This window comes from Stegostoma tigrinum, chromosome 11 (assembly GCF_030684315.1).
Source record: "Stegostoma tigrinum isolate sSteTig4 chromosome 11, sSteTig4.hap1, whole genome shotgun sequence".
Classification (NCBI taxonomy): domain Eukaryota; kingdom Metazoa; phylum Chordata; class Chondrichthyes; order Orectolobiformes; family Stegostomatidae; genus Stegostoma; species Stegostoma tigrinum.
In genome coordinates this window covers 60,272,419-60,299,321 of record NC_081364.1, presented here as the reverse complement: position 1 = coordinate 60,299,321, position 26,903 = coordinate 60,272,419, and the positions used below count along the sequence as shown (strand labels likewise).

The 26,903-nt window shown below is 42.7% G+C and overlaps 2 protein-coding genes across 4 annotated transcripts in view; both read right to left on the bottom strand.

Annotated features, from left to right (window-relative positions):
- The window catches only part of tatdn2 (TatD DNase domain containing 2), a 34,943-nt gene extending 29,175 nt beyond the window's left edge, over positions 1-5,768 (bottom strand). Inside the window, exon 1 of one of the 2 annotated variants that reach the window (XM_059649654.1) lies at positions 5,397-5,768. Coding sequence is in view for 1 of the 2 variants with exons in the window: in XM_059649653.1 (XP_059505636.1) it covers positions 5,357-5,380 (24 nt within the window). In the remaining variant the exon portion in view is untranslated. Of the gene's footprint in view, positions 1-5,356 lie in introns of both variants that reach the window. The other variant, XM_059649653.1, reaches the window with a different exon arrangement.
- A 4,533-nt stretch (positions 5,769-10,301) lies between these two features.
- Positions 10,302-26,903, bottom strand: part of LOC125460376 (interleukin-1 receptor-associated kinase-like 2) — a 51,521-nt gene continuing 34,919 nt past the window's right edge. Inside the window, exons 12-14 of one of the 2 annotated variants that reach the window (XM_048547809.2) lie at positions 22,639-23,461; positions 18,750-18,905; positions 10,302-14,592 (exon numbers count right to left, since the gene is read on the bottom strand). In XM_048547809.2, coding sequence (XP_048403766.2) covers positions 14,588-14,592; positions 18,750-18,905; positions 22,639-23,461 — 984 coding nt within the window. In that variant the 3' untranslated portion in view covers positions 10,302-14,587. The remainder of the gene's footprint in view (positions 14,593-18,749; positions 18,906-22,638; positions 23,462-26,903) is intronic. The other variant, XM_048547810.2, reaches the window with a different exon arrangement.

The window sequence follows — 26,903 nt, the reverse complement described above, 5'->3', positions numbered from 1 at the left end:
AAATAAAGAAAGAGGAAGGGTGGGGCTGGGAAGGAGGTGGGTTGGTGATAGATGAATGTAGATAGGGAGTGGTGGGGATTTGTCAGTGGGATGGGTGGGGTGAATAGGAGGGAGAAAAGATGGACAGGTTGGGTCAGCTCAAGGTGGTGAGGGGGAGGATGGGTGGGGCTGGAGAAAGGTAGTGATAGGTTGGATGCAGATAGGGGTAGTGGGGATTGGTCAGCAGGAAGGCTACGGCAGAAAGGTGGTGAAGAAGATGGACTGGTTGTGTCCAGTCAAGGAGGCTCGGCTGAGAAGGGCAGCACTGGAGTGGCCCAGGATGGACATGTCACCCAGGAGTGGGAGGGGTAGTTAAAATGGTTGGCAAACAGAAGGTGTTGTTTGTCGCATACAGAGTGCAGGTGCTCCATGAAACAGTCCCTGAGTCTATGCTTGATCTTACCAATGAGGAGTGGGCCACATCATGAGCAGTGGATACAGTAGACCAAGTTGGAGGATGTACAGGTGAACCCCAGCCAGATATGAAAGGTTTGTTTCAGAACTTAAATGGAGGTGTGGTGGTGGGGGAGGGGGAGGGGCGGGAGGAAGAGAAGGTGTACAGGCAGGTGTTGCACTTCCTACAGTTGCAGGGAAAGGTGCCAGCTGTGGTGGGGTTGGAAGAGTGTGTGCAGCAGACAAGCGGTCATGGAGTGAGCAATCCCTATGAAAGGCAGATAGGGGTGGGAAATTCAAGACATGCATTTCAGGCCATTTTCGATCATGGGAGGTGGGGGGTTCTGTGTTAAGTCAGTTAACAGCGATGGAGACGGAGCGATCCAGGAAGGGGAGAGGTATCAGAGATGGTCCACGTGAATTTGAGGTTTGGGTGAAAGGTATTGGTAAAGTTGATGAGCAGTTCAAACTCCTTGTGGGAGCACGAGGCAGCACCAAAACAAACAAACAGTCATAAAAAAAGAGACCCTCAGTATGAAGCCAACTTCATCTCCAACAAGAAAAAGGGCTTTGCAATGGTCACTCTTACCAATACTGTTATGCATGGACGTATCAATAAGAGAGAGATTAGTAAGAGCAAGGTCAAGCAATTTTCATTCTTTTGTTGGTTCTCATCACCTGCCACAAACCTGATGTGGCCTTCAGGAGTCTGCTAGCTCTATCAGCAAAGGAAACTCTGAAACACACTTGGATGGCACTGAATTTCCCCCAAAGAGAGAGTGCATTCTGCACTCTCATCACTCAATGCTTATTCCAAGTAGCGTGCAACGTGGAGGCGTGCCAAGCACACTAGAACAATCAGGCTACAAATGAGTGTTTCAGCAGCAAATTAAGTGATGTAGCAGGCAAAGCCAGGCAATGTTAAAATAAATACACAGACTAGGTAAACAAGATTACAATAATACATTTTGGTGACTGCAGGTTTTTATGGAAACAGAGAATCCTTTCTAAAGCCTATAGCACGGATTTCAATTTCTGAAACTCTGGAAAGATATTCCAGAGTCTCAGATATAATGGGAACTGCAGATGCTGGAGAATCCAAGATAATAAAATGTGAGGCTGGATGAACACAGCAGGCCAAGCAACATCTCAGGAGCACAAAAGCTGACGTTTCAGGCCTAGACCCTTCATCAGAGAGGGGGTGGGGTGAGGGTTCTGGAATAAATAGGGAGAGAGGGGGAGGCGGACCGAAGATGGAGAGAAAAGAAGATAGGTGGAGAGAGTATAGGTCGGGAGGTAGGGAGGGGATAGGTCAGTCCAGGGAAGATGGACAGGTCAAGGAGGTGGGATGAGGTTAGTAGGTAGGAGATGGGGATGCGAGGAAGGGATGGGTGAGAGGAAGAACAGGTTAGGGAGGCAGAGACAGGTTGGACTGGTTTTGGGATGCAGTGGGTGGAGGGGAAGAGCTGGGCTGGTTGTGTGGTGCAGTGGGGGGAGGGGACGAACTGGGCTGGTTTTGGGATGCAGTGGGGGAAGGGGAGATTTTGAAGCTGGTGAAGTCCACATTGATACCGTTAGGCTTCAGGGTTCCCAAGCGGAATATGAGTTGCTGTTCCTGCAACCTTCGGGTGGCATCATTGTGGCACTGCAGGAGGCCCATGATGGACATGCCATCTAAAGAATGGGAGGGGGAGTGGAAATGGTTTGCGACTGGGAGGTGCAGTTGTTTGTTGCGAACCAAGCGGAGGTGTTCTGCAAAGGGGTCCCCAAGCCTCCGCTTGGTTTCCACAATGTAGAGGAAGCCACACCGGGTACAGTGGATGCCATCAGACAAATCTAATTGCACATTTCAGGACTTGTGCCAAAACCGGGAAAACTATCACTTGTTAAGCAATACAATTTTTGTTCATACAGGATGTTACTTTCAATGCTCCACATTCCTGGGACGAGGAGTTTGTCCTATGAGGACAGATGGAGTAGGCTTGGGCTACCCATTTCTAAACTCTACGGCATTAGACAGGAACTACTTGAAGCACAATTTTTTTTTAGGGCAGGGTAGATGTTGAGAAACAAAAACAAAGTTGCTGGAACAGCTCAGCAGGTCTGGCAACATCTGTGGGGGAGAAAACAGTTAATGTTTTGGGTCCGGTGACCCTTCCTCAGAACTCATTCTGAGAAAGCGTCACTGGACCCAAAGTGTTAACTCTACTTTCTCCCCCACAGATGCTGTCAGACCTGCTGAGCTGTTCCAGCAACTTTGTTTTTGTTCCTGATTTACAGCATCCAGTTTTTTTTTCTAGATGTTGAGAAAATAAGTTTACCCTGGCTGGGGAAATTTAGAACACAGGAGGAATCTCAGAATAAGGAGGAACCATTTAGGGTATGTCTAAGTGTTTTAAGGCGGAGGAGATGGCCATTCTGCCAATTCATTTCACACCAGCTCTTCGTGAAGCATTTCAGACAGCCTCGTTCACTCACTCAGTTTCCATACTCCTGCACATTTTATTTATTTTCACATGCCCAGCCAATTTCTTTTAAAGTCAGTTTCCATTTCCACTACCCGTGTCAGCAGCACATTTCAGATCATGACCACTCTGTGCAAACTAGTTCTTCCTCACATTCCAGTACATTTCATGCTTAAGCCTATGCTCATGGGCTAAGGGTCATAAGCCTATGACCCTCGGTCCTTATATCTCCATGTAAGGGGAATAATTGCTCTATGACAATCTTGACAATCTTGTACGATCCTATGAAATCTCTCCTTAATCTCCTTTGAGCCCCAGAGAGCAACTCCAGCTTTTTCAACCTAACCTTGCAACTAAAGTCCTCCAACCCTGCAACCATTCTGATGGTGCTCCTTTACAATCTTAAGGAATGGTTTCTTCCCAAAATGTGGTGATCAGAATGGGATGCCATTTTTCTGGCATGGCCTAACCAGACCTTTGTAAAAATTCAGCAATAACTACCTTAGTTTTATACTTAATACCTTTACTTATGAGGCCCAAGATCCCCAGTAAAAAAAAAAAATCAGAATTTCTTCAGTGGTTTGCAAATCTTTGGAATTCTATATCCAAGATACTCAAACATTGAATATATATTCACTGCTTACAGTAATTAATAGATTTTAAATTATTCATTCATAGAATGAGGTTGTCACTAATTAGGCCAGCATTTAATGCTCAGCTTTAGTTGTCCAGAGGACAGTTAAGAGTCAACCACATTGCTGAGAGTCTAGAGTCACACATAGGCCAGACGAGGCAAGGATGGCTGTTCCCTTCACTAAAAGATATTAGAGAATCAGATGGGTTTTTCCTGACAATCAACATTAGACTCAATCCCAGATATTTATTAAATTCAAAAACTTCCATCACCTGTCATGGCCATATTCAAACTCAGGCCCCCAGAACATCATGTAGATCTCTCGATTAACAGTCCAGCAATAATACCAGTAGGCCATCATCTCCCCAGAGATAATGAGGGAATTAAGTGATAATGGAAATAATGCAAGAAAATGATATTGAGGTAGACCAGTCATAAACTTTTTAAATGTAGCATAGACTTGACAGTCCAATTAGTTTATTCAATTCTTACATACCACTGGGAATTATCAATATCTATTCCAAATTCAGGCCATTCTATGGTTTCAAGTCAAACATGGATAACAGGATTTCATTGTTGATCACCTACTGCATTCAGATTATTAATCAGTCCTCCCTATATTTGTCACTACTTTGAAGAAAGAGGGCAATGACAAAACATATTCTAAATCTGTAACTTCAATGCCAATTACCAAGGGTGGCTCTGTACCACTGTAACTGATCAAATCCCAAAGGTCATATCTGCCAGACTAGGCCTGCAGCAGGGATTGAAAAGAAGTTGAAGGAGAAATTTATTTGACCTCATCCTCAATCTGTCACAACTGAGTCTATCCCTGACCATGTCTTCCAGTGTAGCAAGAACATTTCAGCCTTATGCTGATTGGCATCCAACATAATGTGCAGCACAGCCATCATCCTAAATCAGAAAGATTCAGAACACATTGAGCAACTGAAAACTGGGCATCCATCAGCAGCATAGAATTGTATTCCGTGAAAATCTAACCTTCTGGTCTAACACATTCCTCATTAAACCACTGCCATCAAACCAGAGGATCAGTTCTTCAAAGTGTAGGTCTAAAATCTTGACGGTACAACACAGAACTGGAGCAAAAAAAAATTCCAAGGGCAGAACTAAGTGATTCCACAACTAACAGTTTGGATCAAAATCTGCAGTACAGGTTGATAATAAATCAGTTAAACCAGAGGTAGTGGTTCCATAAACACCTTTGTTTCAGTGGAAGGTCACAGCACCAGAGTGCAAAAGACAGAAACATTTGCTGCCATCTTCAGCTAGAGATGTCAAGTCCAAGATCCTCACCAACACCAGTCTTCAACTTATGGCTGCACTCAATCATCTCCACTAAAGCCAAGTGAGCCACTCATTACCAGTTCTGAGGAAGGGTCACACGCCCCAGAACGTTAACTCTTTCCACAAATCCTGCCAAGACCTGATGGCCTTTTGCAGCCATTTCCGGGTTTTTGTTTCGAGCCCCCTCATCACTATTGACAGGCTCTTCCCACGCATAAACTGGCAGCTGCATTTTCAACATTGCCACGGCAAGTGCAACTGTTTCCCTTGCTGTGAAAAACAGGGCTTTGAGAAGAAGGTCAACGGAAGGAGCTGTAGGATTACAAGCCCCTTTATATCCCATCGTGCTCCAGAAAAATAAACGCCCACATCATTCTCTGGCCGTTGGGATGTTTGCAATCCCTTTTCCCGGGAGTCAATTCCTTATCCCCAATCCTCCAGCCTGTCCCTGTCCTAAATTGCTGTGCCCCTAGATGTACAACCGTCTCTCCCCAATCCCCACTGATCTCGCGCTGACCGTTAATCCTCCACGCGACCCCATTCCATTTCCCACTAACCGCCGCAATCGCCGTCGGGGGCAGGCACTCCAGACCAGTCCACACCACACCACCAAATCCGGGGCGGGGGAGGAACCGTGCAATACAGTCTGATCCCGTCCCCACTTCGTGTAAGGAAAAACACAGGAGAAGGTGGCAATTTATAAGGTGCAGCCCGAGTCGTGTTCTCGATATCAGTCCGCCGTTTTTTCGGAGCGGATGAACAGGCTGGGGCCGGTTGACCTCAGGTGCCCTTCCCTCCTTCGGGTTAAAGGGCCAGTCCAGAATGGGCGCGGATTTGAAGTTGTGAATGAATCAGGGTGGACTACAGGGGAAGAGCTGAGCTGCACGGTTGGTGTCAGAGATAATAGGAACTGCAGATGCTGGAGAATCCGAGATCACAAAGTGTGGAGGTGGATGAACACAGCAGGCCAAGCAGCGTCCTAGGAGCACAAAAGTTGACGTACCAGGCCTAGACCCTTCATCAGAGAGGGGGATGGGGTGAGGGTTCTGGAATAAATAGGGAGAGAGGGGGAGGCGGACCGAAGATGGAGAGAAAAGAAGATAGGTGGAGAGAGTATAGGTGGGGAGGTAGGGAGGGGATAGGTCAGTCCAGGGAAGACGGACAGGTCAAGGAGGTGGGATGAGGTTAGTAGGTAGGAGATGGAGGTGCGGCTTGAGGTGGGAGGAGGGGATGGGTGAGAGGAAGAACAGGTTGGGCAGGCAGGGACAGGTTGGACTGGTTTTGGGATGAGTTAGCGGGAGGGGAGATTTTGAAGCTTGTGAAATCCACATTGATACCATTGGGCTGCAGGATTCCCAAGCAGAATATGAGTTGCTGTTCCTGCAACCTTTGGGTGGCATCATTGTGGCACTGCAGGAGGTCCATAATGGACATGTCGTCTGAGGAATGGGAGGGGGAGTGGAAATGGTTTGCGACTGGGAGGTGCAGTTGTTTATTGCGAACCGAGCGGAGGTGTTCTGCAAAGTGGTCCCCAAGCCTCCGCTTGGTTTCCGCAATGTAGAGGAAGCCACACTGGGTACAGTGGATACAGTATACCACATTGGCAGATGTGCAGGTGAACATCTGCTTAATATGGAAAGTCATTCTTGGGACCTGGGATGGCAGTGAGGGAGGAGGTGTGGGGGCAAGTGTAGCACTTCCTGCGGTTGCAGGGGAAGGTGCCGGGTGTGGTGGGGTCGGAGATGAATGTGGAGCGGACAAGGGAGTCACGGAGAGTGGTCTCTCCGGAAGGCAGACAAGGGTGGGGATGGAAAAATGTCTTTGGTGGTGGGGTCAGACAGTAGATGGCGGAAGTGTCGGAGGATGATGTGTTGTATCCGGATGTTGGTGGGTTGGTATATGAGGACAAGGGGGATTCTCTTGGGGAAGTTATTGTGGGGGCGGGGTGTGAGGGATGAGGTGCAGGAAATGGAGACACGGTCAAGGGTGTTCTCGCCCACTGTGGGGGGGAAGTTGCGGTCCTTGAAGAATGTGGCCATCTGGGATGCACAGGAGTGAAATGCCTCATCCTGGGAGCAGATGCGGTGGAGGCAAAGGAATTGGGAATAGGGGATGGATGTGTTGCAGGGAGCTGGGTGAGAGGAGGTGTATTCTAGGTAGCTGTGGGAGTCGGTGGGTTTGAAATGGACATCAGTTTCTAGCTGGTTGCCTGAGATGGGGACAGAGAGGTCCAGAAAGGTGAGGGATGTGTTGGAGATGGCCCAGATGAACTTGAGGTTGGGGTGGAAGGTGTTGGTGAAGTGGATGAACTGTTCAAGCTCCTGGTGTCTTGTTTTCCCAAACAATATTAATTTTTATTTTAGAGCATTGAAAAGAAAACTGCATAACATCATTCCATATCAAAGTTCAGTAATTGATGAAACGAAAATGGGGGATTGAATTATTGAAATGTGATAGTTTTCCAATGGCATCCATTAACTGAGGAGAAGCTGCGAAGAACCACTGGCGGATCGTTCTTCACTCTTCAGTTATTAATGATTTTTGTCTTTTTTTGTTTACAAATGCTTTGACCTTGTATTCAAACCAAGAATGTTGATGCCTTGTTGGCCCAAACAGCTTCACTATTCAAACAGATCATTGGTTATGTTCTGTGTGGAAGAATTCACAGATCTTTATCTCTACCGGAGGTGAGCACACGCCTGTGGCTCAGTGGATTCTTGACTTGACTTGTGCAATCTGCTGAAAGGAATGTACTAAATGGGACTTTTTGTTTTGTGACATTTCTAGGTAATGAGGGAAAGAAAAAAGACAACTTGACACCCTTGCATCTAACCAAACAGAGACCACATACCACTATATCGTGAGGCTATCATGTTGAGAGGTTGGGGAGGAGATAGGAGGAACTGCGGATGCTGGAGAATCTGAGATAACAAGGTGTAGAGCTGGATGACCGCAGCAGGCCAAGCAGCATCAGTGGAGCAGGAAGGGCTGACTTTTCAGAAAATGAAGAAGGGTCTGGGCCCAAAACGTCAGCCATTCTGCTTCTCTAATGCTGCTTGGCCTGCTGTGTTCATCCAGCTCTGCACCTTGTTATCTCTATGTTGAGAGGTTTCCACTTTCGAAACTCGGGAGGCTACTGAGCACCTCTCTGATGAAGGGTCTAGGCCCGAAATGTCAGCTTTTGTGCTCCGAAGATGCTGCTTGGCTTGCTAGGTTCATCCAGCTTCACACTTTGTTATCTACGGTACTGAGCCGTTTGTTAAATTGCCAAATAAATTGCATTTGTTTGTAGACAGTTTTCCTTTCTTCCACCCTATTCCCATCTTATAATCAAGGAAACCATACAACACAAAAGCAAACCACTCCTGGCTCTGGAAAGCTGAACAGATCTGAAACCAAGTTCTTAACAAAAAAAGCATTGCAGGTACTGGAAATCCAAAACAAAAACAAATTGCTGGAGAAACTCAGCAGGTCTAGCAGCATCTGTGGAGAGAAAGCAAAGTTAAAGTTTCAGGTCTAGTGACCTAATTAAACATGATGAATTTCTCTAGCAATTTCTGTTTGTGTTGTGCAGAAACTCATCAGGTTTAATGAGGTCAGATGCAATCTGTCCATTATTTAAGAGACCCAAGTAGATGTTGGTCATCAGAAGACAAGATAAAATCATCACTGGTATAATGGCTCTCTTAAGGTTTCTATGTCCTTTGCCAGCAGCCTTATGAGCTCCTCTGGGTCCACACAGATCATCCAGGGTATTGAGGCTAACTTCTGTCGACCATATTTGAGAGTAATTCAGTAAAGGTGACTGCTCCCTTGTGCTCATGCTCTTTGCTGCTCCTGTTTTGCTCTCCTAGACTTTTGGTTCAATCCCCATCCCCACCATGTCAAAAGCTGTCTATTATTTGTTGTTGTACTCAATCTGTTTCATCTGGCGAGTAAAAACACTCCATGGTGCTCTTGGAGATGCCATTGATAATAATAAACCTCCAAAAATAAAGACAACGTAAGCCGTAGTAAATTTGAGTTTGAAATGTGTAAAGTCCCAGCTAACTTACTTCTTAATTGCCTGTTCCCAGTTGCAGAGAATGTCTTTCCAGGGATGCAATGTGACTTCCAACCCTCCAGAGAAACTGTCAACATGATCTCATTACACACTGATTTCAGGAAAAGGGCAGAGACAACAACCCTACAAATGTTATTTTTTGATGTCTCAAAAGTTTTTGATTCAATAAATTGAAATGTTCTTTGAAAAGTGCTATAAACAAAACAGATGTATCAAATCCATAGTCTTCAATTAAGATTCATGGTAAAGTATTGGAAAATGACACTTCGCACATCATAGGAGCTATGTAATTCAAAATATTGGCATGAAGAAGTGTTGGCATGAATTTAATATGCTAGCTCTTTGTAATTTCAGACCTGATAGTAAGCTCAAAATCCATCAGCCAGTGGTTCTCTTCTCACTGCTCACAAAAGTAAAATAGCATGGTCAATACTGTTTTAGCTGTCTGCAAATAAAGGAGGACAAAAGAATAACATGATCACCCTTCAATCCACAGTTATCCTAAGTATACTGTCCAACAACCAATGTCCTCACAGTTGGAGACCCTGTAAGATTAAGAAAAGACTCATACACCATTTGCAAACTCACAACTAACATAGACATCTCATTTAAGCCTGATCACAAGGAATTATTATTGATACTCTGCATATATTTCTAAATCTTGTTAAACAAATGGAATTTCAGGAGAGACACCACAGTTTCTGGGGTTTCGTTTGGGTCTGCAGAACTGAATTCTAAGACCAGGGAAGGATTGCTAGATGATTATTAGCGTAGGGCCCCCAGTCCTCTCAAAGCATGGTTTTTGTCAGTAAGTAAATCAATAAACATCATTGCCTATCTCCTTGCAAACTTTGCTTAGAAACTTCTCCAAAGACATTTGATTTCTTGTAAATAGAACAGGTGGCATAGTGTACATTTAACTGTTGGCTCATTTCCAAGAAATCACATGGTAACCTTTCCCAATCCAGAGAATGGCCAAGTAATCCAACATCTTGCAGTTTCTGCTATATTTAGGTATGTATTCCCAACAGGATGCATGGTATTTATTGTCCTTCAACTGGGTTCAAATAATGTGTCAGCTTTAACTGCAGAATTGCTTCCTAAGTGTGTGACAGTTTTAATTTCCCAGAGTAGCTATTCCTATGATTACTGATTGAATTCAGCACCAAATTAGTGCCAACTTAGTCCTGTTATGACTTCTTACTCATTTAATATAACAACCTTACAGCCAGCAAATAAAGCAATTAGAGGTAAGCCAAGGAATATAAAAGGGAAGAAACCATGAACATTTTAATAGTTTAATCTTGAAAAAGAAAACTGAGTGATCAAATTCTTCCATTAAAAGCACTTTTTCAAATAGCAAATATTTAATAGTACATTTAACAAATACTGTATACATAACAATTAAAAATGATATAAAATACTGTACAAAGCTTCCACATAGTTTAGTTCATAGTAGCATCTCATATACAGAGGTTCGTTAAAACATGTGATTGATAGCTCAGTCAAGGTAACAACAGCGTTTCTGCCCTCATGTTTCTCAAGTTTTCCACTTTTCAAAAAAAAACTTGTGATCCAGAATTTACTAAATTTACCCAAATTCCATGTGTTATGATTCTTTTTCACAGTGCTCATCAACTCAAAAAAATGTTTGTACCACAGACTACAAGTGGTTTCAGAAATCAAATATTGAACAAATGAATATGTGACTGAAGAGATGTGCTAGAGATGTGTAGATTCTTGGGACATTGCAAATAGTTCTTGGGGAGTTGAGACCTCAGTTGAATGGGTTGTAATTCTACATGGCTGTGACCTTGTCCTTGTGGGACAGTTTGCCAACATAATTGTAGAAGACTCAAATCAATTTGGTAAGGGATAGGAACTACGATGGAATATTAGAAAGAAAGAACAAGTTGCACAAAGAACTGGGGGGGGGGCGCAGGGGAAACGTTTGGAATAGTGTAAGAAACAACAAGTCATTAGGTGGGTTCAGAGTAGGGACGTAATAATTTTACAAAGGCACCTATTTAAGCGAATAGAATTCTATTAGTTAACAGTTTAAACATTATCAGGTGTGTTCCTTAATAATACTGATTTTTTTTTGAAACTACAGGGGTGAAAAAATCCTTTATAATATCACAAATTATTTTACCAATCTTTTAAACATTAATAGCAATATATCAAAGGCAAGACCAACAGTTATTGATTAATCATTTAATATTTCACATTCCCAATCAAAGAAGGAGGCAATACAAAATGGCCTAAATTTAATGTGTCCAAATGGTAGGTGAGCTGCACGTGAGGATAGAAAATGCTACAACAATAACAGAGACGTTGTTCGAGAAAGGGCAGACCTGATTGCTAAGTATTCCTGGATACAAGGTGAACAAGAAATATAGGCAAGTAATGAAAGGAGGTCTGGTAGTATCGATAGGCATTAATATACATTAACATAAGCATTAATAGCAATATATCAAAGGCAAAGCCAACACTTATTGATTAACCATTTAATATTTCACATTGCATTTGTTTGTTGACAGTTTTCCTTTCTTCACCCTATCCCCATCTTAGATCAAGGAAACAATACAACACTAAAGCAAACCACTCCTGGTTCTGGAAAGCTGAACAGATCTGAAACCAAGTTCTCAAAGAAAAAGCATTCCAATACTGGAAATCCAAAACAAAAACAGAAATTGCTGGAGAAACTCAGCAGGTCTGGCAGCATCTGTGGAGAGAAATCAGAGTTAAAGTTTCAGATCTAGTGACCTAATTAAACCTGATGAATTTCTCTAGCAATTTCTGTTGGTGTTGTGCAGAAACTCTCTGAATGGGGAAAGAATTTCTGCAGTATGTTCAGAAGAATTTTTTAGATTACTATGTTTCTGGTCTAATGAAGTAATGCTGGATTTGGTCCTGGGAAATTAAGTGGGTCAAGTGGATTGCTTTGCAGTATGGGAAAGCTGGTGACAGTGATCATAGTGTCATAAGGTTTAGGTTAGCTTCGGAAAAGGACAAGAGACAATTCATAATCAAAAGCAGGGGAGGACCTGTTCTTATCCTACTGCAGTTCTGAACCAAATAAATTAGAATCAAAAGTTGTAGGGTAAATGAACTGGTTTAAAAGTCAAAATAGTTTGGGTACAGTTGAAATTATTTCCCAAGAGGAAGAAAGGTAGGATAACAAAGTCAAAATTCCACAGTTAATGAAAAAGATAGCGGGTAAGATGAAGCAGAAAAAAGGCATGAAAGAAAGATGTAAGATTTGTAATACAAGTGAGAAACAGACTGAATATAGATAGTGGAAGAAGTAATCAGAAGTAAATAGTGTTTTCAAAGGGACTGGTTGTTAACATTAAAAAAAAAATCAAATATCTTGTAAATGTTTCATCCTTTGAACAAAGAAGGGAATATAGGACAAGCCCAGCTACACAAACCTGTCAGTTTAATCTCCATGCTGGAGAAGCTTTTAGAAACTATAATTTGTGACAGAATTAACAGTCACGTAGGGAAATAGAGAATTAAGGAAAACCACCATTATGTGTTCAGAACAAATTGTGTTTAAATAACTTATTTGAGCTTTTGATGAAGTAACAAAGAGGATGGAGATAGTGATGTGGTGTGTGTGGACTTCCAAAAGGCAGTAGATAAAGTATAGCCTAACAGACTTGTGCAAAAAGTCAGAGTTCACAAAATGAAGGGCTCAGTAGTAACCTGGATATGAAATCTGCTGAGATAGGAAACAGAAGTGACAGTGATCTTTGGATTGAGGGTAGAAATTGACAGGCACTGGGGATTAAGATGACTGTATGGTGTAGCACAAGGTCTCTGCTGGTCTCTATCATTTTTCTCTAACAGTTTTTCCTCTCACTTACTTTTCCTATAACCTTTCTACTTTTCCATCCCTTTCTCTCGCTAATTTTTACTCTGTCTACGACATCCCCTCACACCCATCCTTTTATAGTAGATCCAAGCATTCCCATAGTATGTTTATTTCAGTCCCTCACCATGGCATTTGAAAAAGCGCAACAAAACGTAACATGTTATGCTAACAATACCAGAAAAGATGGAATAGAAAAACTTGTTTTGTAACAGCTTTGTAATGTTTTACTACTGTTTTAATAGAGGCGCGACGCCTCTTCCAGGGATGCCTAAACTGAAAAAGTTACCCTCCTCCCTCCGGACCAACCTCAGGGAATCTCTCTCCCACTGCAACTCTCTTGTAATCTCTTCAGCCTTGAAACTGCTTGACCATGTCCTGAAGCAAACCAGTCACGTTTGGGCATTGAGCAGTTTTTCTGCCGCCTTCGCCTCCACGCTTACTTCTTTCACCGGGAGCCTAACCTCCCTCCACTGACCCCTTTACCCGCCTCCAACACAAGTCCTCTGCCTGCACACCACCCCCAGGCCTCCTACCCTCCATCGACCTCTTCATCTCCAACTGCCTTCGAGCCGCACCTCCATTTCCTACCTACCAACCTCATCCCGCCTCCTTGACCTGTCCGTCTTCCCTGGACTGCCTCCCCACCTATACTCTCCTCTCCACCTATCTTCTTTTCTCTCCATCTTCGGTCCGCCTCCTCCTCGCTCCCTCTTTATTCCAGTTCCCTCTCCCCATCCCCCTCTCTGATGAAGGGTCTAGGCTCGAAACATCAGCTTTTGTGCTCCTGAGATGCTGCTTGTTCTGCTGTGTTCATCCAGCTTCACACTTTGCTATCTTGGATTCTCCAGCATCTGCAGTTCCCATTATTTCTGCTGACATCTAGTTGTGGTTTTTCCACGACCAAGTCACAGGAAAAACCCACATGTCATAGTCACACAATGCAGTGGAACCCTTGGCATCTGTTCTTCTAAATGATTGCTTTTCATGCACATTTCATTCGCCCACCTGCATCTCACTCAATTTGATTGCAGAGGCTATTACACTTGAGCTCAGTTCTGTTCATTTGATGTTGATCCTTTTTGAGGAGATGTCATGATAGGAGTTGATAACTGTGACTGATTTTGTCTTCCTAATGCATCCACAGACTCCATTCAGAGTACTTTATTATCATCCCGATGAAATCAGCAAACCTAGTTAAGACCTGGAAAAGAAGCTGTATCCCTGAGTTCGCTTAGGTTACAAAAAAAAATTCATTGAAACTTCAAGCAATAAAATTCAAACATAAACATGATAAGTTTATCAACTGCCACAGAGCAAATCTACTGTACCAAACAATGTGACAAATTGTGAAATGGGAGTACAGGTAGTTCTGGTATAACATGATAGTGGTGTTCATGTGCAACTGTGCACTACAGAGAACCGTGGTATAGAAGATCGCTATAGAAAATTGCCGTACCGGTAGAACAGAAAGCTCGCGTTATCCAGTGTTCACTAATTTATCAAACGCATTATAGCTAATTTGCGTTGACAAAATGCACATAATAGCCAAACTACCTCTAGTTAAGCATGGCATAAATGGGGACTCCATCAGGAGCTATCTTGTTTGAAAATACTACTACCCAAATATATGGTAGCAGCCTATGTGTTCATAACAGTTGAAGCAGATAAACATATCCTTGGTCCACGCATTGAAGATAGGGCCCTTCACTCTCCGCCTTTAGTCCGTATTCTTCTCCATTTCCAGCCAGTTTCACATTATCTTCAGCAGTTTAGTACCACACCCAGATTGTAGTTCTTATTGTAATTCATTCTACAAAAGATAAGCAGGTTAGGTGTTAAAGGCCAAACTTCAAAACATGACTTGTGGTGTTTCTCTAAGATTTTTTTTTAAAAAATGAGTACGTCTTAGCAGCAATCCTTTCTAAATAGACTTGCTACTAAATTATGTCATAGCGCTGGTTAAGTGTCCAACTATGGCTCAGCCATTTCCAAACCTTCAGTTTGTTAAAATAGAAGTTAGAATCTATGCTTTCAAATGTTTCCAATTACTTCAGTTTATTTCATTAAATGCCGAGTTACAATTTTTACATAGTTAAAGCTGTTTAATCTTACTCAGTTTGCATGAAAGTGTAATTGTTGCTTCCTGTCTTTGTTATTCTTGGATAAAATCAATAATGTCATATAATATCCACTGTCTCAATTCTAAGTTGCAACACGACATTGATAGAGTCATAACAAAGGCAGTTCTTCCTTTCAATTTCTGTCTCTACATACCCTTTCCTGAAAAGTAATGACTCAACCAGGGTGCAGTAAGTTTACTATGATCTCAGCCACTTACCACTATCACTTCTGCAGCTATTCTTTTCATGGTTCACTAACCCTTCAGAAGAAGATCAATGAAACTGGAGAAACAGCATTAAGACTTTTTGAAGAAGTGACCAAGAACATAAATGAAGACAGAGTGGTAGATTTTATCTAATGGACTTTAGCATGGCCTTCGACAACATTCTGCATAATAGACTGCTTAACAGACTTGGATCACATGGGATCCAGGGAGAGCTAGACAATTGGTTACAGAATTGGCTTGATGGTAGGAGACAGAGGGTGATGGTAGAGGGTTGTTGTTCAGAGTGGAGGCCTGTGACCACTGGTGGTGCTGGAAGGATCAGTGCCGAGTTCATTGTTGTTTGTCATTTATACAAACAATTTGGACGAGATTATAGGAGCATGGTTGGTAAATTTGCAGATTACACCAAAATTGGTGGCTTAACGGATAGCACAGTGGGATCTTAATCAACTCAGCCAGTGGGCAGAGGAATGGCAGATGGTATTTAATTTTTATAAGACAAATCAGGGCTGGACTTACACAGTTAAGTTAGGGCCCTGGGGAGTGTTGTTGAACAGAGAGACCTAGGAATACAATGTACACTGTACATTGAAAGTGGCAGGGGGCTGATGGCAGTCTTTGGCACACTTGCCTTCAGTCAGTGTAGCATTGAGTACAGGAGTTGGGATGTCATGTTATGGTTGTATAAGGCATTGGTTAGGCCACATTTTAAGTACTGCTTTTGGAGGGTTTGCGTTATAAGGAGAGGCTGGATAGGCTGGGACTTATTTCTGTGGAGCATAGGAGACTGAGGATGACCTTAGAGGTTTAAATAATCACAAGTAGCATAGATAAGGTGAATAACAAAAAGTCTTTTTGGCAGCATAGGGAGTCCAAAACTAGAGGGCATAATTTTCAGGTGACAGGGAAAAAATTAAGAGGGACCTGAGGGACAACTTTTTCACACAGAAGGTCATGCAAATATGGAATGAGCTGCCAGAGAAAGTGGTGGAAGCAAGTACAGTTACAACATTTAAAAGACATTTGGATAGGTACATGAATAGGAAAGGTTTAGAGAATCTGGGTCAAACATAGCAAATGGGACTTGTTCAGTTTAGGAAACCTGTATGGTATGGATGGGTTGGGCCAAAGGGTCTGGTTTTGAGCTGTATGATTTTGTGATTTCTGCAGAATTTCATCTCTTCGTGAGAGATTTAGGATTCCACATAGAAATTTTACCTCTGGATTCTAATAGACAATTTCAATACAGGACTTAACCCATGGGATTATTGAATAGCCATTACAAGTGAATATTTTAATTTAATACTAGCTATAGCAGCACACACCAGAGATCACACCTGAGACTTTGATGTCTTTTTAGATAACTGCAACCTGAAATGCTTGCGTAGAGTACCAGCACTCCAATACACAGTATGACAAGCACATTTGTTCCAAAACCGCTGAATCACCCTAAAAATTGATTCACAGGGCCACCTAGAGATTCTGTCTCTTCCTTGCAGGATGCTCCAGCTCATCCTATCACAGATTCCTACTGTCCCATTGTTGATGCTTGTCAAGAGACACCAATCTGTGATTCGTGGGGCAACAGGGCAGGAAGGAAGAAACCTGTGATTTGCTAAGTTGGAAGAGTTACTCTGACCAGTCCCAGACCCACCATTTAGCAGAGATTCTGGAATCAGAATAGCAGCTATTCAGAGAGATAAGTACCAGGCAGAGCCAAACTGATGAATGGATGAGGAATAGCGCTCAGGTGTCAGCTATGCAGGTGGAGGTGTGGGCAAGAACCCAAAAATGTTCACAGCGAATAGAAGCTGCTACTCATGCCCTAAGCTGCACCTCCTGTTTAAAAACCTATTTTCGTGTTATCTTTTATCTTATCTCGGGGTTACAACAATTATATTTGAATTTTCAGGCTGAAACATTTCACATACCAAAAGGGTATCTTTTTGAAATTTTTGCTTTTAAAATAATTCTAGTGTAATTTGAGTGTCACCAGGAGCCTGCAGTGCCTAAATGTTAGTCAGATAGGTGAAGGGAGTCAGTTTACAATTGACAACTACAATCCTCTCAATAAAGGAGCTGTAAAGGAGATACCTTGGGCATTTCTTTGATACACATCCATATATAAAAGGGCACAGCATTCCAGGAAGAATTTTGAGCTTAAATTTAACTCGCATAAATAAGAATTCAAATTCACTGCAAAAGATTGCTTAAAAGATGTTTCAAAAGTACTCATTACTAAACCATTGAAAGAACTGGCTATAAAAGTATTCAACAACATCATGCAGTTCAAGAAAAATATTGCTGACCCCAAAAATGGGCAGCACAGTGGCTCAGAGGTTAGCATTGCTGCCTCACAGCACCAGGGGCCCAAGTTCAATTCCAACCTCGATGTACTGTCTGTGTGGAGTTTGCACATTCTCCACATGTCTGTGTGGGTTTCCTCCAAGTGCTCAGGATTCCTCCCATTGTCCAAAGATATGCAGGTTAGGGGGAGATGGTAGGAACTGCCGATGCTGGAGATAACAAGGTGTCGAGCTGGATGAAAACAGCAAGCCAGGCTGCATCAGAGGAGCAGGAAAGGTGATGTTTCGGGTCTGGACCCTTATTTTTCTGAAGGGTCCAGACCCAAAACGTCAGCTTTCCTGCTCCTCTGATGTTTCCTGGCCTGCTGCTATGTTCATCCAGCTCTACACCTTGTTATTGCAGATTAGGTGGATTGGCCACGTGAGCAGGGATGTGTAGCCAGGGTGGATTAGCCATGGGAAATGTAGGGTTACAGGGATAGTTGGGTGGCTCAATGAGCCAAATGACTGCTTCCACACTGAAAGGATTCTATGATTCTAAACCAAAGGACCTTTTGTTTATTTATGGTGTTTCTGTAGAGGGATAAACTAACTCTACCAGAGCAAGGAGTGGACCTTGTATATGGTGGGGAAGAGGGGCTGATTACAATCTGTATGTGATCCCATTTTAGAGAGTGTGTATTGGAAATATATTTGTCATAAATTAACTAGAACTTAGATTCCAAATTGAAAGAGTAATACTATGAATACATAAATTTTTTGGTACTTTTGCTGCCTTACTTTCTAAAGGAGAAAACCTCCAGAATTCTGCATAAATATGTTATTATGTGACTGCATTATCCAAAAATGGGGTTAGTGAGACTGAAAGAATATCTCAAAGAACCAAAGAGAATTCAGATTCCTGCTGAGCCCTATTATGTGAATGTTCAGAGCAACTGAGGAGAGATTTAAGATCCATTCCACAAATGTCCTAATTCTGAGCCGTGCAGTATCAGGAGGCATCAAAGTCAGATTGCAGCATTTCCTTTATCCAGTAAGGAGAATCAGAAAGGAAAGTCACATGGAAATTGAACAACTGAATCTTCCAGCATCTGTTTACAGGACTATTGGTGCAGGAGCAGCAAGGCATGAAAAGCAAGCTCTGGTATCTTCTTAGAAGTATTAGAACGCGTTTTGAAATCTACCCAATAACCAGACAATTAAAGACACTCTCTCAAGGATATAAGGAGATAAGGCTCACCCATTGAATTGCAGATCAAAAGGATCTAGACCAAAAGAAATGTAAAACATATATTACTTGAATTAATACATTACCAAAAAGGCTGTCAGTATACACATCTTCACCAGACAACGAAGGAGCTGACAGGAGCTCAGCACTGTTTATTCTCTCCTCTTCATATAAAAGAATCTTAGCCAGTAGTTTCTTTTTGTGACGGTTTATCTTGATATTTGAAGACGACGATATTTCTGCTGAAAACCAAATATGCAGAGAAAATTAGGTCCTGTGACAGAACTGTTTGGGGTCAATAATAATGAAGAGATAATTCACATCTTTATCAGCAATCACTTCCAGATCAGGCATAACACTACAATTAGGTTTCAAGCAATTTTTGCTAGTAAAACTGCCTTTATGCAGCCCTAATAAGTAGTTTCTGATCAAATATGGCTTACATTCGATCTTGTGCAAGATCACTGCAGTGTACCACAGTCTCAAAGAAGGGCAAAATAGTAAATGTAAATAAAACCACTGCTATGAAGATGTGAAATTCAAATTTTAATATGTATTGTGGCACAGTGGTTAGCACTGCTGCCTCACAGCGCCAGGGGCCTGGGTTCAATTCCACCCTTGGCGACTGTGTGGAGTTTGCACATTTTCCCTGTGTCTGTGTGGGTTTCCTCTGGGTGCTCCGGTTTTCTCCCACAACCCAAAGATGCGCAGGTTAGGTGGATTGGCAATGCTAAACTGCCCGCAGTGTTCAGGGATGTGTACATAAAGTGGGTTATAGGGAGATGGGTCTGGGTGGGTGCTCTGAGGGTTGGTGTGGACTTGTTGGGCCAAAGGGCCTGTTTCCACATTCTCTGATCTATGATCTCTCTGACACACATATCCTGAACTTTTAAAAAAAAGAACAGTTTGCAAAGCAAAAGACATTGCAAACAGAATGCTGCTGATATTGTTATCATGGACCAATCTATTCTTCTTTGAGAGGGCAGAATAAAGGCACTACATTTTAAATACAGTTGGTCTGAGATAACTGCCCAACAAGCAACATACTTTACCCTCTTGGATTTTCTCTGTAAAAAGTGTGAGAGCTGAAGACCCACTGGAATTTCTCAGTGTTTCTAAAGATGATGTTAGAATCAACTTCACTGTCTTCAGAAAGGCTGATCCTGAAAAATACCAGTGCCAATAGCTTATGTGTACAAAATGACTTCAACTACAAGTCAAAATTTGGGATGTTCTGTGAATAATTCTTTCCTCGAGTTTTTTTTTGCCCCCTTGGATTTGCATGTAGGATTTCAAAAAGATAGTTATCGAAAGAAACAAAAGAAACGAACTTTGTAGCGAATGAAACCTTTGAAGAGCAGGTGTGCATGCTGGAATGGATAGAGATAGAGGAAGCTGATGTGCTGAAAAAAGTCGTACCTGAGGACTGGAGAGAGGCAAATGTAATTCCTCTCTTCAAGAAAGGAAATAGGGAAATCCCCGGCAATTATAGACCAGTAAGTCTCACGTCTGTCGTCTGCAAGGTGTTAGAAAGGATTCTGAGGGATAAGATTTATGACCATCTGGAAGAGCATGGCTTGATCAAATACAGTCAACACGGCTTTGTGAGGGGTAGGTCATGCCTTACAAACCTTATCGAGTTTTTTGAGGATGTGACTAGAAAAGTTGATGAGGGTCGAGCTGTGGATGTGGTGTACATGGACTTCAGTAAGGCATTTGATAAGGTTCCCCATGGTAGGCTCATTCAGAAGGTCAGGAGGAATGGGATACAGGGGAACTTAGCTGCTTGGATACAGAATTGGCTGGCCAACAGAAGACAGCGAGTGGTAGTAGAAGGAAAATATTCTGCCTGGAAGTCAGTGGTGAGTGGGGTTCCACAGGGCTCTGTCCTTGGGCCTCTACTGTTTGTAATTTTTATTAATGACTTGGATGAGGGGATTGAAGGATGGGTCAGCAAGTTTGCAGACGACACAAAGGTCGGAGGTGTCGTTGACAGTATAGAGGGCTGTTGTAGGCTGCAGCGGGACATTGACAGGATGCAGAGATGGGCTGAGAGGTGGCAGATGGAGTTCAACCTGGATAAATGCGAGGTGATGCATTTTGGAAGGTCGAATTTGAAAGCTGAGTACAGGATTAAGGATAGGATTCTTGGCAGCGTGGAGGAACAGAGGGATCTTGGTGTGCAGATACATAGATCCCTTAAAATGGCCACCCAAATGGACAGGGTTGTTAAGAAAGCATATGGTGTTTTGGCTTTCATTAACAGGGGGATTGAGTTTAAGAGTCGTGAGATCTTGTTGCAGCTCTATAAAACTTTGGTTAGACCGCACTTGGAATACTGCGTCCAGTTCTGGGCGCCCTATTTTAGGAAAGATGTGGATGCTTTGGAGAGGGTTCAGAGGAGGTTTACCAGGATGCTGCCTGGACTGGAGGGCTTATCTTATGAAGAGAGGTTGACTGAGCTCGGTCTCTTTTCATTGGAGAAAAGGAGGAGGAGAGGGGACCTAATTGAGGTATACAAGATAATGAGAGGCATAGATAGAGTTGATAGCCAGAGACTATTTCCCAGGGCAGAAATGGCTAGCACGAGAGGTCATAGTTTTAAGCTGGTTGGTGGAAAGTATAGAGGGGATGTCAGAGGCAGGTTCTTTACGCAGAGAGTTGTGAGAGCATGGAATGCGTTGCCAGCAGCAGTTGTGGAAGCAAGGTCATTGGGGTCATTTAAGAGACTGCTGGACATGTATATGGTCACAGAAATTTGAGGGTGCATACATGAGGATCAATGGTCGGCACAACATTGTGGGCTGAAGGGCCTGTTCTGTGCTGTACTGTTCTATGTTCTATGTTCTATGTATATATTGCCACAGCCTAAACATTTTAAAAAATCATCTTAGCGTCTTGAGCATGTTTTGTTTGTAATAAACCAGCTATTATTTGATAACTAAAGAATACTGGTTGATTTGTTCCCGATAATTGAACTAAATACAGCCTAGCACCTAGAAAATTGGCAGAAATATCACCTTTTGAGTTAAACCTTTGTTATGACTAATAGGACTAGGAATTGGTTCACGCCCAAAACATTTATAATAACAACACACATGAAAATTGCTGCAAGTAAAGGCCTGAAAAATTCAGTTAAGATGCTTTAATTCTCAGTTCACCACAAATTCTTGGATCTAGCTGGTGAACTCAATCACCCCATTTTTAGATGGTTGCCTGATTTTCAGCTCCCCGAAGTAAACAAAGTAACATATGCCATTCTATTGCACCACCCAAACTGGCACATCATTCCCAGTATTCCTTTGCTTTGGTGTCCCCAACTGCAGTAAAATGATGGCCTCCTTTTGCTGGAGTTGATCGTCAACCAATAAAAATAGAACAGTGCAGCACAGGAACAGGCACTTTTGGCCCACCATACCTACTCTGTGCCCCACCACTCCTTTCCTCCCTCCCACACAAACTCTACCTCTCCACCTGTTTTCTTCCTCTCTACCCTTCACTCTTCCTTATGGTCTTGTCCCTCAACCTAACACCTCTCACTCTCCCTCTGCTTCTTGCTTACCTTCTGACTCTGCTACTCAGTCCCACACTGTGTTCCGTATTCATTGCCACAAAAGCGTTGGATGTTCATTTTACTGGGGACCGGGACCAGGACCAGGACCAAACTGGCTACCGGGGTGGTGGGGGGTGGCTGGAGGGACCGAACATACTGGGTGCCCTATGAAAACAGTCACATGGCACTGCACTACTATGTACAATGTTACCATGAATTGCACTGATAACACCCACCATGGTTAGACATCTCATCAACAGCTATTGCTTCAGTTTACTTACAGGATAAACTGGAAGGCCACCACCATGAAGTAACAGTATCCCATAGCAAAACCTTCAAAAGGTGGGGGGTGGTGGGGATTGGCAGAGTAAATACTTTTCACCTATATGCATGTTTGTCCAGTTATTATAATGCTGGGCTACCTGGACTCATGCTTTCAGGCACTCCAGTTTGGCATCCCGCAGATAATCCACAGCATTCATACGCATAAACTGCTTCCTCACATTGCTCATTGACATGAAAACTTTTGCACAAAGTGCATCTTGAGGGTGACTTTGCTTTTTCAGATTCAAAGCTGGTCATCAGTCTGTCTTGCAGAGGAGAAACACCAGGGTTACAGCAGCAGTGGTTCATTGCAGGATTTGTGGTCTCTGTGTGGTTAACAGGATTTACCCTTCTACCTTCACTGTCTAGGTGAAATTCCCAACTGCCACTTGATGCAGCATCAGAGTCAACAGGAGGAATGCAAAGCTTTTCTGAGACATGATTTCTTGCTGGAGACGATTTGTGCACAGAGCTAGAAGTGGTCTCTACTGGCTCCCGGCTGACTGTACAAACATTTTTTCTTGTGTAAGTTGAACTGTCTTCAGTTGCCTGGGAGTGTGGGCTGGAGTCACTGTGAAGCCACTTTGAGTTAATATCATCCTTTTTACAAGATAATTGGTCAAGAGATGCCGGCACACGATAATGACCAAAGTCGTCTGACTCATCCGATTCACATGGTATTTTTGGCAAATTTGTATCTGGCAATTGTGAGGAGATTTCCTCGAATATGCTTGGACTCTCAGACTGTAAAGGGTTTACACCATGTTTTGAAGCTGGAGGAGGATAAAGAATCTCTGTGTTTTCCTGTGGGATTAAATCCAATTGATGTAACTTGTACGAAATATCTTCTACTTCCTGAGGAGAGTTCTGCAGGCTGTGACTTCTTACCTGACGCTCAAGGTTCTCCAGCATTGAATAAACCTGCAAAACATGCAATAAATATCAAATAACCACAGTGAAATGTTGGACTCATGAACCGTGAGGGAAGTCAGCTCAGGAAAATCTTCCGTTGCATCCATGATCAGCAAGATAATGATCCATCTCTGACATAAACTTGACAAGATACCATGTCTGAGTTTTTCAATTTTCTCCAACACCCATTAATCACCCTTGCCCTAGTCAAACACAGTGGGATCAAAAATAAAAATCAACACTTTTTTTAAAGAGAGTACTGGTCAAAATTATTGTAGCAACTTGTACTATGTGTGACATTACAGGTTTTATTCTTTTCAGGGTTGTGCATATGCTTTAAATGACAAATTCAGTGCTGAGCTTAGACAGGCATGAACCATTGTGACGGGTCATCATTTTAAAATTTAAGAAAGAATATTTATAGAATCATAGAGTCATAGAGTAATACAGCAAGGAAACAGGCCCTTCATCCCAAAAATGTCCACGCGGGCCATAGTGCCCACTCAGCTAATTCTAATTGCCCACACTTGGTCCCTATCCCTCTCACCCATGTTCCTAACCAAATTTTTTAAAATGTTGCTATTGTACGTGCCTCAACCACTTTCTCTGGCAGCCCCTTCCATACACGCACCACTCTCTGCATGAAGTTGCCCCTCAGGTCCTCCTTAAATGTTTCCCCTTCAAAAATATTTATCATGAAGTGCGAATACTTCAGACTATAATTTAAGCTTGAGACATACTTGTCTGTGATGGGAGTTCCACTGGCACACAGGAAACCTGTGGCTTTTTAACCTACACCCTGCAAGACCATATGTTTAGGACAAAATACTGTAGAGGCTGGAAATTTGGAAACAGGGAACAAACAGAAACTCAGCAGACCCGGCAGCATCTGTGAAAAGAGGAGCAGAATTAATATCGGAGGCCAGTATGACTCTTCTTCAGAGCTGAGCATTCTGAAGACAAATCATGCCAGATGCAAAATATTAATCGTGTTCCTTTGATCATACATTTGCCAGGCTTTCCAGTCTATTGTTGAGAGTGCTGATGATGAAACTCACGCAAGGCAATTTCAACTGCAATACTGAACAGATGTGACAAAAAATGTAATTTGTTGAGTTGTTTGAGCCTATTAGAAGCAAGCAGAAGAGCAGGTGCTCATACATTCTGTCTGTTCTGTGTCTTTCACCGGTCTTTCCAGTTCCCTGCCCTGCCCCCGAGTGGCTTTGAAGACTTTTTGAGGGTGAATTTACCTGCAGCTCCATGTACGTTTAATTCTATTCTGCTCTGAGCCTGAGCAGGTTTACAGATCTGTGAAGACATCCTCCCTGCATCCTCACACCCCTAACCAAATGAAGAAGTATCGAGTTAAAATGTTCAAGATAGCCATAAATTGAGTGCTTAATTCAGAATTCTGAACTTAACAGTAATTCCTGAGCTGCGTTAGAATTGCTAGAGTTAACAAGATGACAGCACAAGTCATACATCAACACAACTCACAGACTAGGATGTCTTTTAAAGAGTGAAATTGCACGGCTTTAAATATTAAATTAGCCATGTTGAATCCAATTGGTCAAAGCATATGCTCGAAGAAATAGACCAACAAATGGCTGTCACCTATTTGCAGGCAGAAATAACAAGGCCTTGAATATTAATATTTGTATCCTCCCATACGTCAGTGCACTACACTGTGCCTGCCTTGCAATCCTACTGTAGTGACTGGGGCCAAGTGGACCCTGTTGACTATAGGCTTCTTGATTGGCCCAGATTAACAACCCCAATCAAGAAAGCCTTGGCTGACCAATACAAGCAGGAGATTAGAAACTTCTCAGTTGAGCAATGACTCTGAGCTGGCTGGTCACAGACAGTGTACCGTGCAAGTGGAAATAAAGGATGACTTGGTGCTGGGATACAGGCCTCTGCGCAGTTATTTCACTGATCTTTTGAGGCATGTGAGATGATTAATGGATTTGACAGGATAGGTGGAGAAAAACTGTTTTACCTTACAGAAGGACTGTTCAATGCTGCCAGGAAACACGGAACAGAAGGCTGAATGGCCTACCTATATTGGCCTACCATCTCTGCGTGGCGCATAGTTCAGTTAGAGCAAATGGTTTTATCCATTTGCATCAAAATTTGGTCATGTTAAGAATTTCACGTTGGATATCTGTCTGTGTTAATACATGGGGCACATGGAACAGTGGAAATGAGGCATATTGTATGGTTTCTGGCTACTAGTCATATTTTTGGTCGTGATGCAGCGATGGAGTTAAGCTGTAATATCTTTCACAAACAGCCAGATACTCTGTTACACCTATATCAGAATTTACTCCAGCTCCAGAATTTCAAAACGCTTATGGCTGTCGTAGGTTTAAGTCACAGTGCCATATCCTGCCTGAGGGAAACTTGCTTACACCTTGCTCCTGAATTTATGTAGGTCTGGAATGAAACGACCGAACTAGTCTCCTCAAATGGAAATGAATGAGCCATCAGAAGGCCTTTGCTGAATGTGAGGGCTGCAAGATTCCGAGCTTGGGAATTCATTTGAAAGACATGATTACCGTCCATGTAGCTTTCTTGGACTGGAAAGATGGTAATAAAGTGAATGTTGTGAAAATGCAAAAAAAAAACCCAGGAGATTAGAATCTCCTCAGTTGAAGACTGACCCCGAGCTGGCTAACCACAGCCAGTACACTTCAAACATGTAAATAAAGGGAGACTTGGTGATGGGATACCAGGCTCTGTGCAATTATTTCACCTACATTTGGATGTTGAATGCTGACATGTACACGGAGACTCTTAATTTCAATCTTTCATTCAAAAGTAGCCCATCTGAAACTGCAGCATGTCAGAACTGCAATGAACTTACAGCATTCACATTAATCAGTTCATTTCTGAAGAAGGGTCCAGACCGGAAGGGTCAGCTTTCCTGCTCCTCTGATGCTGCCTGGCCTGCTGTACACATCCAATTCCACACCTTGATATCTCAGACTCCAGCATCAGCAGTTCCTATTACCTTTGAATCAGTTCATGTTGATGTTCAACTTTCACAAAACCTGGAGACCTAATCCAATAGGCCTGCTTTGGTTCCATATCCCTATAATCGCCCTTCATTTGAACCACAGATATAACCAATGCTTAGATGTTGACATGATGTATACCTCAATCATTAATTCTGGTAATGTGCCATACTGCCTCATCAGCTCCAACCCAAAGTACTGAAAACACTGTTTCTATCCATACAGTCTTATCCCACAATAAAAGGTAAAATCACCAAAGTCGCAGAAGACCATAGGGCTGCTCTCTCATTAGAGAGAGAGAGAGAGTCGCCTGGTAGTAGTTTAACCTGAGGGTCACCAAGGATCAGATGAGGTTGAGGAGAGTACTTCATGGTAACCTCAGCAGTATGGGAATTGGACCCACATTGTGCATCGCAAACCAACCGTCAAACCAA